The 13,153-nt window shown below is 44.4% G+C and overlaps 1 protein-coding gene across 1 annotated transcript in view; it reads right to left on the bottom strand.

Moving 5' to 3' along the window:
• Nucleotides 1-1,031: 1,031 nt before the first annotated feature.
• The window catches only part of Kif3b (kinesin family member 3B), a 41,082-nt gene continuing 28,960 nt past the window's right edge, over nucleotides 1,032-13,153 (bottom strand). Inside the window, exons 3-9 of the mRNA XM_027945323.2 lie at nucleotides 11,865-11,966; nucleotides 11,556-11,678; nucleotides 11,333-11,451; nucleotides 9,013-9,126; nucleotides 8,266-8,371; nucleotides 5,477-5,655; nucleotides 1,032-4,488 (exon numbers count right to left, since the gene is read on the bottom strand). Coding sequence (XP_027801124.1) covers nucleotides 4,389-4,488; nucleotides 5,477-5,655; nucleotides 8,266-8,371; nucleotides 9,013-9,126; nucleotides 11,333-11,451; nucleotides 11,556-11,678; nucleotides 11,865-11,966 — 843 coding nt within the window. The 3' untranslated portion in view covers nucleotides 1,032-4,388. The remainder of the gene's footprint in view (nucleotides 4,489-5,476; nucleotides 5,656-8,265; nucleotides 8,372-9,012; nucleotides 9,127-11,332; nucleotides 11,452-11,555; nucleotides 11,679-11,864; nucleotides 11,967-13,153) is intronic.

The raw sequence follows: 13,153 nt of genomic DNA, 5'->3' as shown, positions 1-13,153 counted from the left end.
AGGATTTTCTAAAGATGACATTCCCAAACTGACTTCTAGTTTCTTGGGATACAAATTCTTCATGGCATCTTCTCAACAAAGGGTCTTATCGCCACACTGACCACCCTATTCAATGCCTGCTCTAGTGCGTACACCATGCTTGTTGCTTTAGATGTACTGTTAAGGAAGTGCCCTTGTAAGGTGGGAATTATCTCCCCACTTGACAGATAAGGTCCCCAGGGTAGAGAGGGGTAAATTAAATTCCTATAGTCATAGAGCTAGCAAGCACTGGCAAGGCCAGTAGTCAAATTCCAGAATTGGTGCTTCTACTCAGTCCAACCTTACTACTCCTGGAGTGCACCCCAGCAGACCAGACCCGAAGAGTATGAGAAACCATAAACCAACATGTGGCCCATTTCTGTTAATTCTTTTTTTTTTTTTTTTCCTGATGGAAAACATGAAATAGTTTTGTGTTAAGATAAAGACATGGAAGCCAGGCATGGTGGTACATGGCTATAATCCCAGTGACTCTGAAGGCTGAGGCAGGGGGATCACAAGTTTGAGACCAGCCTCTGCAACTTAGCGAGGACCTAAGTAACCCAGTGAGACCCTGTCTCTAAATAAAATACAAAATAGAGTTGGGGATGTGGCTCAGTGGTCAAGTGTCCCTGAGTTCAATCCCCAGTACCAATAAATAAATAAATAAATAAATAAATTAAAGGAATTTAAAAAGCAAAACACAAGATGAAAACAAATTTCATCCCTGTGGCCCAGACTTGAGGGGGTGGTTTGTTTCTGGGTGCAGAGGAGGAAGCCAGGGCTGCAGGCGTGCTGAGCGAGCACCACTGAGCCACACCCCCAGTCCTGTCCCTCCTCATGTTATGTCCCTTTCATTTTCTGCTACATTTTAAAATGCTAGCATTGCAACTCAGTCTTCATTTTCCACTCCTACCCTCCTTTAACTAGAACAATTAAAACAATTAAAAGAAAATGGCAGTATGTCAACTCAGGAATGTCATTTTCAAAAGCACTAGGTAATTAACGAGGACAACTTTTAGTAGGTACAATAAATCTGATTTTTATTACACATCTTAGTTTAGAATCACTTTTACATTCCTAGACAAAGAGATGATACAAATAAATATCAACTGTAAAACTCAGAGCCCCAAGTATTGGCATATTCTTTGTCTAAAGGTAGCCAAAGAGAAGGTCAAGATCCACAGTAACTCTAAAGAGCCATAAAGCCCACCGCCTGCTGCCTGCCCAGGATCACTGCTTTCATAAATAACCCCAAAAGCATTTCAATCAAGAAACAAGGGCAGGGAGAGAGGTGCCTGATTTCAGAACAACACAGGACAAAGCCTTGCACGACAGACAACGGCCAGGCCTGCCATTCTCATCAAGTTCCCTCTGAGCATGTTCAGTATGGCTTTTAGAGTTCTTTAATAGCCCCAATTTTGTCCGCTGATGATATTCAGATGATCCAAGGTTGTTCACAGTAAGCCTTGACTTCAAGTGGGAAATGTGAGGCAGCACTGATATCTCACGTTAACAGGGAATTGACACTTCTCTGAAACTTGGCAACAAGTCTACATTCAGTGAAGGAGGACTTACAAGAGTCAGACGGAAAAAGCAAAGAGCAGCCCGTGCCTGAGCTGCAGAACACTCTGGCGCCCTTGGTCATGGAGGTGTGGGTGGAGCAGGTCAAGCAGCATGCAGGCCTAGACGGGAACAATTCAACCTTGCATCAGAGTCTTAAAAAAGTGCTTCATGCCTATGATTTGTGGCCTTGGGTTCTGAATCCAGGGGTCTGGGAGACGAGTGACTTTAAAAAATAATGAAGTCAGATACATTCTGCTGATTAGAGCAAAAGGGGGTCTGGTGAGGGTCACATACACAGTCTCAAACTCCTCCTCCCAGATGGTCTTCCTAGATCCTGTTCAAGAGCTGCTTTCAGACTTCACTAGCTGCCGCTGGTACAAAGGCCTTGTGCTGTCCTGGAACATAATAGCATAAGTGCAGACATGAAAACCTGGTCCCTTAGTGGACCTGGTATGTCCTCCACACGTCGGGCTCAATTCACAACCCAAAGCAGCAGCATTCCGGTGGCAGCAAGTCATTTTGCCATCTGCTTTTATTCAAATGTTTATTCTCTTCATTCTGAGAGAAGAAAAGCACCAGAGACTGCTTGGAAGGTACAGCTTCATCTCTAAGTGAGTGTCCTTTCACTTAGTTTCCACAGACCACCACACGACACAGCTGAACACAAAGCAAGCTTGTTTTAATAATCACGCCTGTCAACTCGGCTTTTTTCTTCTGCCTTCTTGGAAAAGTTCTACGTATCACTTAACCACCCTTGGTCACGACCACTACCTCGAACGTCAGTATTAAGGTACACTGTTATCTGCAGTTACCAATTCTCAGATTTTTTACATAAATTTTCAGCCTACAGAATTCAGAATAGCTTTTAGGAAATGTGGTGAGAGAGAGATGCGCGTCGCCAGCAGACAACCATCTTGAGCCACACACCTCATCACCTGGTTCTTATTCAAACCAGGAAAATCTTAGTAAATAAGAAAGAAGCAGGAAAAATGAAGGAAGGACCCATTATGTTCTGGGAACTTCTGAACAGGGCCCTGGGTTCAGAAAGAATGGTTACTAAAAAGGAGAGAGGCTGCAAAAAAAGACACCTCCATTTTGCAGAATGTGAAGACATTGCACTTGGTACCTCCTAATCCCCATGGGGTCTGATCCAGAAATGTGCCCTGGGAACTGAGCAGCTGAGTTAAAACATAACTCAAGGCCCACCTCGGTTGCCATATTCCTGAGGCACCGTGCCAGCAAGATGCGCCAGGACGGCAGACCTGGGGACTCATACTGTCCCCTCAGGCTTGGCTCATGGACTCAGACACCCACGTGGGAGTGCTTTCAGCCTGGATTAGTCATTCAACGGGCCTTTAACACAGACAAAAGGCAATAACTGCACATTAGTGTATTTCTAAAACTGGGCAAGTTCTTGGTCTCTGTCTCTCTTCAGACACACACAGACACACTCATGGGCACCGCCACGCTCACACACCCACACAAGCTGCTCTTGAGGGGAAATGAGTAACATTCACCTAGTGACCAACATAAAACAAAACTCTGAACTTCAATAATAGGAAGAACTAAAACTTACAAACCAAACCAGTCTATATAAACGGGAATTCTGAACTCTCTCCTCTGAGCCGTTCAGGCACAAGCCGCTCCTCGCCAGCATCTAAGCTCTGCCCAGGAGGAGCCGCAGTGCCAGGATTGGGTGCACTCCCTGCTGAAGGCAGGCAGGACCTGTGCCCTCTGTATGTCTTCCCTCGCCACTGTCCGGGTCTTGTGTCTCCATCTCTACATCTGCCTACTCACTCTCCTGCTTTCTTGGCCAATATAGAACAAAATGGGGAATTCAAAAGTGCCACTAAAGTGCCAAAAGTGCCACCTTTCTCCAATGCTAGTCCCATCAGAGAAGACAGAGCCTCTCCCACAAAACAGGCCCACGGCAGAACACGCTCCTGAGGTGGAGGATGGCCCTACAGAAGGACACTCAGAGGATGCATGCACAGGAAAGATGGGGACAAGTGAAGAGTAATGTGACAAGGTGGAAGGACGTGGCATCAGCTTACAGATCTAGGTCTTTGACAGGATCGTCATGGTTTTGAGGTTCTAAAGAAGCTGTTTCCCTAAACTCTCCAAGGAGGCAAAGGGAATGTTATTTCTATTGCTTCTGACATTGAATCCTTCAGGAGCAGACACTGGAAGAGACGTCCTCATTCAGCAGACCCCAAAGGCAGCTCTACTTCTTACTGAGGGGCATGGAAGCAAGATTACTGATCGCACCTCCTGGGGCTTGGGTCCAAATGAGATTTCTTGGTTTTTTCTCTATAAGAACAGGCACCTACTCAAGTTTTAGGACTTTCACTTTTCAACCTTGTTGTTATTTTATCCTGAGGCTCCAAAGACATGGTCTTGCTAAGGGGACTCCTGACTCTGCCCTATTGTTCAAGAAGAAGGGAACCCAATGTGAAGAACAGGCTCAAAAAGGAGAGGGGAGAGGGAGAGAGGGCAGGGAAGAAGGAGGAGAGGGAGAAGTGAAGCAAGGTCATGGTCATTCTCTTGCTGTCCACTTCGACTATCGCACTTTACCTTACCCATGCATTTCTGAGATGCTAATTAAAGAACGTTTCCCAGAGAAGCTGAGTGCCAGATTAGGACTAGCACATTTGACCAGATTAAGTTGGTTACTCTGCAAAGAGGCCATCGCTTCTCCTCAGGGGAACAGTTCTGAGTTTGGCTCAAGTCCTCTCTGCAGCTTTGTTCTCGTCTCTTTTCTCAGAAGGCAATGCTGCTGTCACGCCCTGGGAGAGGAGGCACCGGCCTTACTTGGGAACCAGCCCTCGAGACTGTGGATACAGTTGAGATGCAGGGGTTCCTGAGGAGGAGGAGGAGGAGGATCCCGACTTCCTTCCACTCTTGGGCCTGTAAAAGCCAAGCATATGTTTATATCACATGTCTCCAAGTGCCACACACATCTCAAGGTGGCTTCCCCTCAGTGGTCTGAAGTCAGGATACTTCCTACGAAAACCACCCTCTGTGCACAACCAACATGGCCTGCCAACAGAGGTGTGAAACCTGAGGGAAGGGATGCTGACGCTTGGCAAGTCTTCTGTTAAAATCAAAGGTTGACCATCCTCTCCCAGTTGGTAAAAAGGTATTAAGCTGGGCATGGTGGCATGCACCTATAGCCACAGATACTCAGGAGGCTGACAAGAGGATCACTGGAGCCCGGGATTTATGACTAGCCTGGGCAACATAGCAAGACCCTGTTCTCAAGAAAAAATTAACTTGGCAGGTAGAATTCCTTCCACTTTTGGTTTTCCACCTAGTTGTTTTCCTTTAATTTCTAATGTGGAATTTATTAAAATAGAATTCTTATTTCACACCTAGCCTGCATACAAGGTCAGAGTCTGAGCTGTTAACTAAGGGAGATACAGATTTGAACTCAGGCTCTGCCACTTACTTGCTGGGTTTCCTTGGACCTGGCTACTTTCTCAAAAATTCTAGGTCTCAATTTTCTCAGTAAAATGGGACTAAAGGTCATATATATATATATATATATATATATATATATATATATATACTTTTTTTTTTTAAGGAAATAAAGAGAATCTTTGTAAAGAACTACCTGGCACTTGGTAGGAACTAAAGAACTGACCTCACTTCACCAGAGCATGTGCTCCTTCACAGGCAGGGACTAGGTGGTTAGGTATTCTGGTATTCAGTTCACCTGGCATAGTGTCTCAACTGTAAACATTTGTGGAATAAACAAACAGAAGCAACATGGAAATAATTTCTAGTGTGTTCTATAAAGCCCTCCATGATAAACAAGTATTCTCACTGCCCTCTACTTGGTTTGTCCTTGATCAAATGTCCTTGTTTCAAACACAGGTCACTAAAAGCCACTCACCTGGCCTTGGATTTCTTATTTGCAGTGCTTTCAAAGGATGATGCATCCACCTGTATCTCATCTTCATCCTGCAGAGCTGCATCCAGTGCAGCCTGGACCTTGGGGGCAATGGCTGGACCCTCATAGTCTCTGGTGGTCCGGCTGGGCATGTCCAGCTCTAAGAGCACAATATTTTCTGCCTGCAGAAGAAGCACAGGCATCACCAGCTAGGTTGGCCTCCAATCAGACACAGAGAGTCAAGCAACCTAGACCACACCTGTAAACTGCTTGTCATTCAGAGCCTACTAAGGGTCTAGCTAGAATAGTTATATAGTTTTATAACTTTTTTCCTGGTAGTGTTGCAAATGAGGACTAGTTTTGTGGCTCAGTGACAGAGTGCTTGCCTCGCATATGCAAGGCACTGGGTTCGATCCTCAGCACCACATAAAAATAAACAAACAAAATAAAGATATTGTGCCATGTATAACTAAAAAAATACTTAAAAAGGATTGCAAATGATACCCTAAGGGAAATAATCAGAAAAATCACTAAAACCTATTTATTACATATAATTTGAAAATATAACAAGAAGTAAAGAAGAAAATAGTTGTCATCAAAGAGTCATAGTGTGGGTGAGGAGGGTGTTCTTGACAGTGTATGTACTTGTAACCTCATGTGGTTTTTATTGGGGGGGGGCAGGTACTGGGGATTGATCCAGGGGTGTTTTACCACTGAGCTACATCTCCAGTCCTTTTATTATTATAATTTTTAAAATTTTGAGACAGGGTCTTGATAAATTGCTGAGGGTCTCACTAAATTGCCAAGGCTGGTCTGAACTTGCAATCCTGCCTCAGCCTCCCAAGTCACTGGGATTACTGATATGCACTACTGCACCAAGATGCTTGTGACTACATTTAAAAAAAAACTGTTGGGGAGTCAGGTGCATTGGCACATGCCTGTAATCCCAGAGACTCTGGAGGCTGAGGCCAGGGGATCTTAAGTTTGAAGTCAGCCTCAGCAATTTAACAAAATCCTGCTTCATAACTGGCCTTGTAGATTGACTACTTGATATCTGGTGGCGAGCCTTTCCTACCTCCTGAGACGAATTTATAGAAGGAGAAGCACCCATGATCACACATTCCATCTTTTTCTCTGACTCCTCCCAGTTGATGGAGTCCATCCCAGGGCTCCAGAGAGGACAGGAAGGGCCACTGAAGGGAGAAGGTGAGAACAGGGAGTGGCTGCATTCACTGGTTTTAGATATTTAGTAGTGCATAAAATCTCTGTTGATTTTATGCTGAAAACATCTGAGAGTCACTGCTTTAAATTCTACCTTTGGGCCAGGGTGGCCCCCTGGAATCTCATATATTTGATTTGTGGATTTTTTTAGGGGGTATGCCAGGGATTGAACCCAGGTGCATTTAACCACTGAGCCATCTCCAATCCTTTTTATTTTTTTTATTCTGAGACAGGGTTTTGCTAAGTTGCAAAGGCTGGCTTTGAATGTGAGATCCTCCTGCCTTAGCCTCCCGAGCTGCTGGGATTACACTTTGTGCCACTGTGCCCAGCCGATTTGTGGATTTTAATATCATATACTTGGCTTAAAATATGAAAAACCTAGGAAGATATGCATCATCGGAAAACTTCTAGAAAATGCTCCTGAGGATTCTGACACCCTATTTATCTTCTACTGTATAAAACTCCACTTAGCCGGGCTCTGTGATGCACTCCTATAATCCCAGTACTCAGAAGGCAGGATGATCACAAGTTCAAGGCCAGCCTTGGCAACTTAGTGAAACCCCTTCTCAAAGTAAAAAAAATTTAAAAAGGGCTTAGAGTGTAGCTCAATGGTGGAGCATCCCTGGGTGCAATTTCCAGTATGGGGGGTGGAGTGACTAATAAATATTTTTGCTTTTGTGAGTAACTCAGTGCCAAGAAGTATAGCATCAGAGGAGTCAACTAAATCCCAATATCTCTGGTAAGAGATATTTGCTCTGGCTCCAAGGGAAATTCAAAAACATTTTTACAATTTTAAATTAAAATCTTTCATTATAAAAAATAATAGAATTTTCCTATTGATAGTTACAAAATACAGATAAGCAAAATGAAGAAAATTTAAATTAGGCACACTTCCACTAACTAGAGATAACCAGTTTACTTTTTCATGTATATTATATAAACTTTTGATTCATATATACACTTTCAGTATAAATTGTTTCATAACAAAACAATATATTGTGTCTCCCATTCTGTCCATTACCAACTACCTGAAGTTGAGCAACAGATTGTCTGCACAGAGTGGATGGGAGAACTCATACAGAAGACAGAGATGGCCCAGCAACAGCAAGTATAATAAACACCAGATCTATGTGCATTTTAATTGCAAAATATAGAACAGTCCTCATTTAGGTCATTTTAACCAACTTCATGACTGACACATATGATAAAGGAAAGTACTAGAAGTTCTTCAGCACAGACCCATGTCCTGTCACGAGACACCTGTATTCTTTCCAATGTTCCCACAGACTCATTCTGAAGCTTCCTGCTAATGTTTACTGGCCACTATGGACAGGATGTTTATATATCCCTCCTTACCTACCCTGATTTTCTAAGCCTCACTGTACCTTTCCATTTATTATTCATTAGTTATTATATTCACGTGTTACTTGTTATAATTATTATAAATGTCCTCAATATCTCTGGCAAGTCAAGATACAAACTCTGTGACTTTGACGAATGGTGCCTGAGGGTTTACTCAAACCTAAATTACTCTAAAACGGAGGAGAAAAACCCAAGAACAATCTTCTCACCCTGTATCGGGCCTCTGGACGAATCATCATGGACATTCTTGCATGTTGGCTCAATGGTCTCTTGTATCCCACCGCGGAGACTGGCCGCTTCATCATCTGCTGATTCCTGCAAAGGGACTGCAGTGGTTAAGGCCCTAGCTGAAGTGTGACCCAGAGCCCAGGTTTGGTCCTGTGGAACAAGCACTCAGAAGCCTGAACCGGACAGAACCTGAAGTGGTAATTCCCAGGACTGCAGGCTAACTAGAGTGGGCAGCAGCTGCTTCTGTTTTCTGCTTGAATTGCTGCGTGTTCCAGATGTGCACATCAGGCATCTTTTAAGCTGGGAGGGATGCTAGTCAGCATCATCCAGTTCTTAAACAGCAGACACAAAGCACAGCCATCTGCACTCCTGACCCCTGCATCCTGGGGGGATCTCTCCCACCTCCCTCACAGAACCAGGCTCAGACTGACACACAAGGTAACATCTCTGTACTGCTGATCATGTGGCCGAGCATACCTCACTTGACAGGGAAAATGCAAATTCAGGAACCTGGGAAAGGTGTTAGTCCTCCAATTTGTAATACCATGCTAATATCACCCAACCTTTACCTAATGGACCAATGGCAGCTGTGAAGTCAGAAGTGTAATTGATTCTGAGTTTAAATAAATCAAATTGTGTTCTCCCTACATCCCTTTGGCCCAGTGCAGTTTATCAACATTCTGTTTCCTCCCCACTTGTAGGTCTACTTAACATCAAGAGTGACTTACTCCAGTCTGGTTATAGGGTGTAACTTCCAATGATCTTCCTCTTCATCAAAGAAGGATCTATTCATGATTTTACTTTTTTCCTCCAGAGGGATAAAGTTTTCTATAATAAGATGCCTGTGAGAACACATATAGATAAACACAGATGAAGAACAGAACAAGTGTGGTGGCACATGTCTGTAGTCCCAGCTACTTGGAAGGATGTGGAGGGAGGATCACTTGAGCCCAGGATCCCAGCCTGGGCAACATAAAGAGACCCTGCATTCAAACACATATGCAAACATGTGCATGCACCCAAACACATGTACACACACACTCAGAATACTGGCATCTGGTGCCACTGAGTAATTAGATAACCAAGTCAAGTCACTCAGCAAACAATTACTTAGCAGGTACTATGAGACTAACATTGTACATGGAGCTGAAACACAGCCATGAATGACACCTGGTCCTAGCCTTGCACTCAGGTTTGACAGGTGCTAAGAGTGGTCTGACCCTTCTGCCTGAGGAGGAATAGCATGAGGATGCGAACAGACTGAAGAGGGAGGTGACACCTGGACTATTCTGGGCTATCCTGGGGTGAACATTTGCTACTGAAAATAATTTTAAGAGGGCCACTAGAGGCGGGGAGTAGTAGTACTTGCCCATAATCCCAACTACTCAGAAGGCAGAGGCAGGACAACTATAAATTTGAGGCCGGCCTGCACAAATTAGCAAAATAAAACGAATAGAGCTGAGGATGTGAGTGAGTGCTAGAATCCTGCCTCGCATCGCAAGACCCTGGGTCCAATCCCCACCACCACATGTGCACACACCCAAAGGGGGCCCCTGAGGCTGCTAAGCAAAGTCATTGCTGAACATAGATTAGAAATTAAATGGCCTTCGTTCAGTCCCACAATTTGTTGCCCAAACTAGAAAAGTGCCTATTTTTTTCCTCTTTTTTTTATTTGTTTTAATTAGTTACACGTGACAGTACATGATCTTGACATATCATACATTTGAATCAAATGGGTATAATTTCTCATTTTTCTGAGTGTACAGGTTGCAGAATCACATTGGTCATGCAGTCACATATATACATACAGCAATACTAGTGTCTATTTCATTCTGCTGCCCTTCCTATCCCCCCTTCCCCTCCCCTCCCCTCTCATCACTTCTCTCTACCCAATCTAATATGACACACTTCTTTTTTTTTCCCCCCTCACATCATCATACATGTAATCTGTATAACTATGAGGGTCTCTTTCCATCTTCCGTGCAATTCCCCTTCTCCCTCCCTTTCCCTCCTACCTATCTTCCCAGAATGGCAGCCATTATGAAGTCAAACAACAAGTGCTGGTGAGGATGCGTGGAAAAAGGTACACTCATACTTTGCTGGTGGGACTGCAAATTGGTGCAGCCAATTTGGAAAGCAGTATGGAGATTCCTTGGAAAGCTGGGAATGGAACCACCATTTGACCCAGCTATTCCCCTTCTCGGATTATACCCAAAAGACTTAAAAAGAGCGTACTACAGGGATACAGCCACATCAATGTTTATAGCAGCACGATTCACAATAGCTAGACTGTGGAACCAACCTAGATGCCCTTCAATGGATGAATGGATAAAAGAAAAATGTGGCATTTATACACAATGGAATATTACTCAGCACTAAAAAAATGACAAGATCATGGCATGTGCAGGGAAATGGATGGCATTAGAGCAGATTAGGCTAAGTGAAGTTAGCCAATCCCTAAAAAACAAAGGCCGAATGTCTTCTCTGATATAAGGGAGGTGACTCAAAACGGGATAGGGAGGAAGAGGATGAGAAGAAAAGTGCCTATTTTAAATGACCAGGGTAAAGAGAAGACTGAACAGATTTCAGTCCCTTAACACAAGAGGAGGAAAATCATTCCTGAGAAGAGTTTCTGCCTGACAAATGCTTAGGAAAGACATCAAAGAAACAAGTGGGGTGTGGTGGTGCACACCTGTAATTCTAGCAACTTGGGAAGCTGAGGCAGAAGGATCACAAGTTCACGGCCAGCCTCGGCAACTTAGTGATACCCTGTCTCAAAAAATACAAAGGGCTAGGGATGTGGCTTAGTGGTTAAGTGCCCCTCAGTTAAATCTCAAGTTCCAAAAATAAATAAATAAAGTAGGATGGAAAAGAACATGGACCCAGAGATGGACAGGGACTTTCTCAGGAATAAGCAGAAGAGAGGAAGGTGGCAGGAGGTAAGCTGGTGAGAAGTGGGCAAGGACCTGTCCTCAAAGATGTTTCCTACTTGACAGACAATGCCCCTGGCCAGCAAGGGCAGGGTACCATGGAGCGTCCTGCACTTACTTGAGCTTCAGCTCCCGGGTAAGCTCGTTCTGCGTCTGCTCCAGCTCCTGGCGCTCCTTGATGTGCTCTTCTTGGAGGTCGTGGATCTCGGCCTTCACTGCCTGAAGCTTGGAGAAGAGCTGGAACCAGGGGAAGAGGCAGGTGAGGAGGGCCCAATCAATGAACCAGGTCCCCCTTACCCTAGGTCTCAAGGTGTCTTGATTTGGCCTTGTTCCTTTCCTACCTTTTTGAGTTTTTTGGTCTTGATGTCCACCTCTTGCTGCAGTGAGCTGTACGTCTCTTTAAGTTCCAAGGTCTCCTCATCTCGACTTTCCATCTGTTGCTGGATTTCTCTTTCTCGACGTTTCTGAGCAATATTACAGAATCCATCAGCTTGCCCTAGAGACTATCTGTAGGAGAACATGGGGCTGGCTGCTCCCAATCAGTCTCCAGTTAGCATGAAGCTGACACAACTCATACCAGAGGTATTTGTTCAGTGACACAAATGCACCTTAGCCCACCCTACTCTCCCCAAGAAAGAATGCCAGGTTACCTGCTCTGCAATTTCCTGCCGTTTCTGTTCCAGGATTTTCTGCTGTTCATTTGTATGATCTACTATATTTTTTCCTCCAACAAGTAGTTTACTTTCCATGGCCTGAGTGAGAAACAAAGTAGAATCCATGCTAGTGAATGGTCTCCCCAGAGCACAATGCCTCAAGAGAAGCCTGAGAAAGATAAAGAGCTCACGACTGAGCCAAAGGGGACAAAATCTAGGCAGAAAAAGATTGTGCTCAGTCCCCTTCCTGAGGGGGCTGGGACTTCACCTGGTCACATTGAAGGTGCAGCTTCTCCTACATACAAGAACCTCTGCTTTCTTTAACAATATCCTTTTTTGGCTTTTGGAGACAAAGCATCAACCCCACTGAGAACATGCTAAGTGTGTCCTATGTGCTAGGTACTGGGGATGCAAGTGTCAGTGAGAACCACAAGGTTCGGTCACTGAGGGATACAGACAAATAAGCCAGCTTTAACCAGATGGTGGGGGACTCTATCACGAGGAACATGCAGAGTAATTCATAGAAGAAAAACAGTGAAGAGAGAGAATTCAGACTTTTTTTTTTTTTTTTTTTTTTTTTTTTGATGCTGGGGATTGAACCCAGGGCCTTCTGCATGCAAGGCAAGCACTCTATCAACTGAGCTACATCCCCAGCCCTGAGAATTCAGACTTTTAAAAAATATTTATTCATTTATTTTGGTACTAGAAATTGAATCCAGGGGTGCTTAACCACTGAGCCACATCCCCAGACCTTTTTCTTTTTTATTTTGAGATAGGGTCTTGTTACATTGCTGAGGCTGGCTTTGAACCCGGGATCCTCCCGTCTCAGCCTCCTGAGCCACTGGGATTACAGGTGTGTACCACCACACCCAGGTGAGAATTCAGACTTTTGGAAGAAGTTGGGGAAAGCCTCCTGTCTGAAGGGACATCTATGCAGAAAGCTGAAGTAAAAACTAGAAGGGAAAAAAAAGTGGAGAGATTGTGATAGGAGAGGATAGGGCAGGGAGCGGTGATGCTTAGAGTTAGCAAAGCAAGCAGGGGGTCTGCTCAAAGCTCTGTCAAGGAGACTATATTTAATCCTGAGGATTAAATATAGTCAGGGAACCGCTGCTGAGTTCTTTGAGCATGAGGGCGCACAATCAGATTTGTGTTTTAGAAAAATGACTCCCTGCAATAAAAAGGATGAGTGGGAAGGGGCAGGCTGGATGGGGAGAGCAGATGGAAGGCTGCTGCAGGGTGCAGGGTGGGCGGCAAGGATGGGATGCAGCAAAGCGGCTGGTCCAAGA

Source organism: Marmota flaviventris, chromosome 2 (genome assembly GCF_047511675.1).
Source record: "Marmota flaviventris isolate mMarFla1 chromosome 2, mMarFla1.hap1, whole genome shotgun sequence".
Classification (NCBI taxonomy): Eukaryota; Metazoa; Chordata; class Mammalia; order Rodentia; family Sciuridae; genus Marmota; species Marmota flaviventris.
Note: the sequence above shows the minus strand (reverse complement) of the source record. Positions and strands in the feature narration are given on the sequence as shown.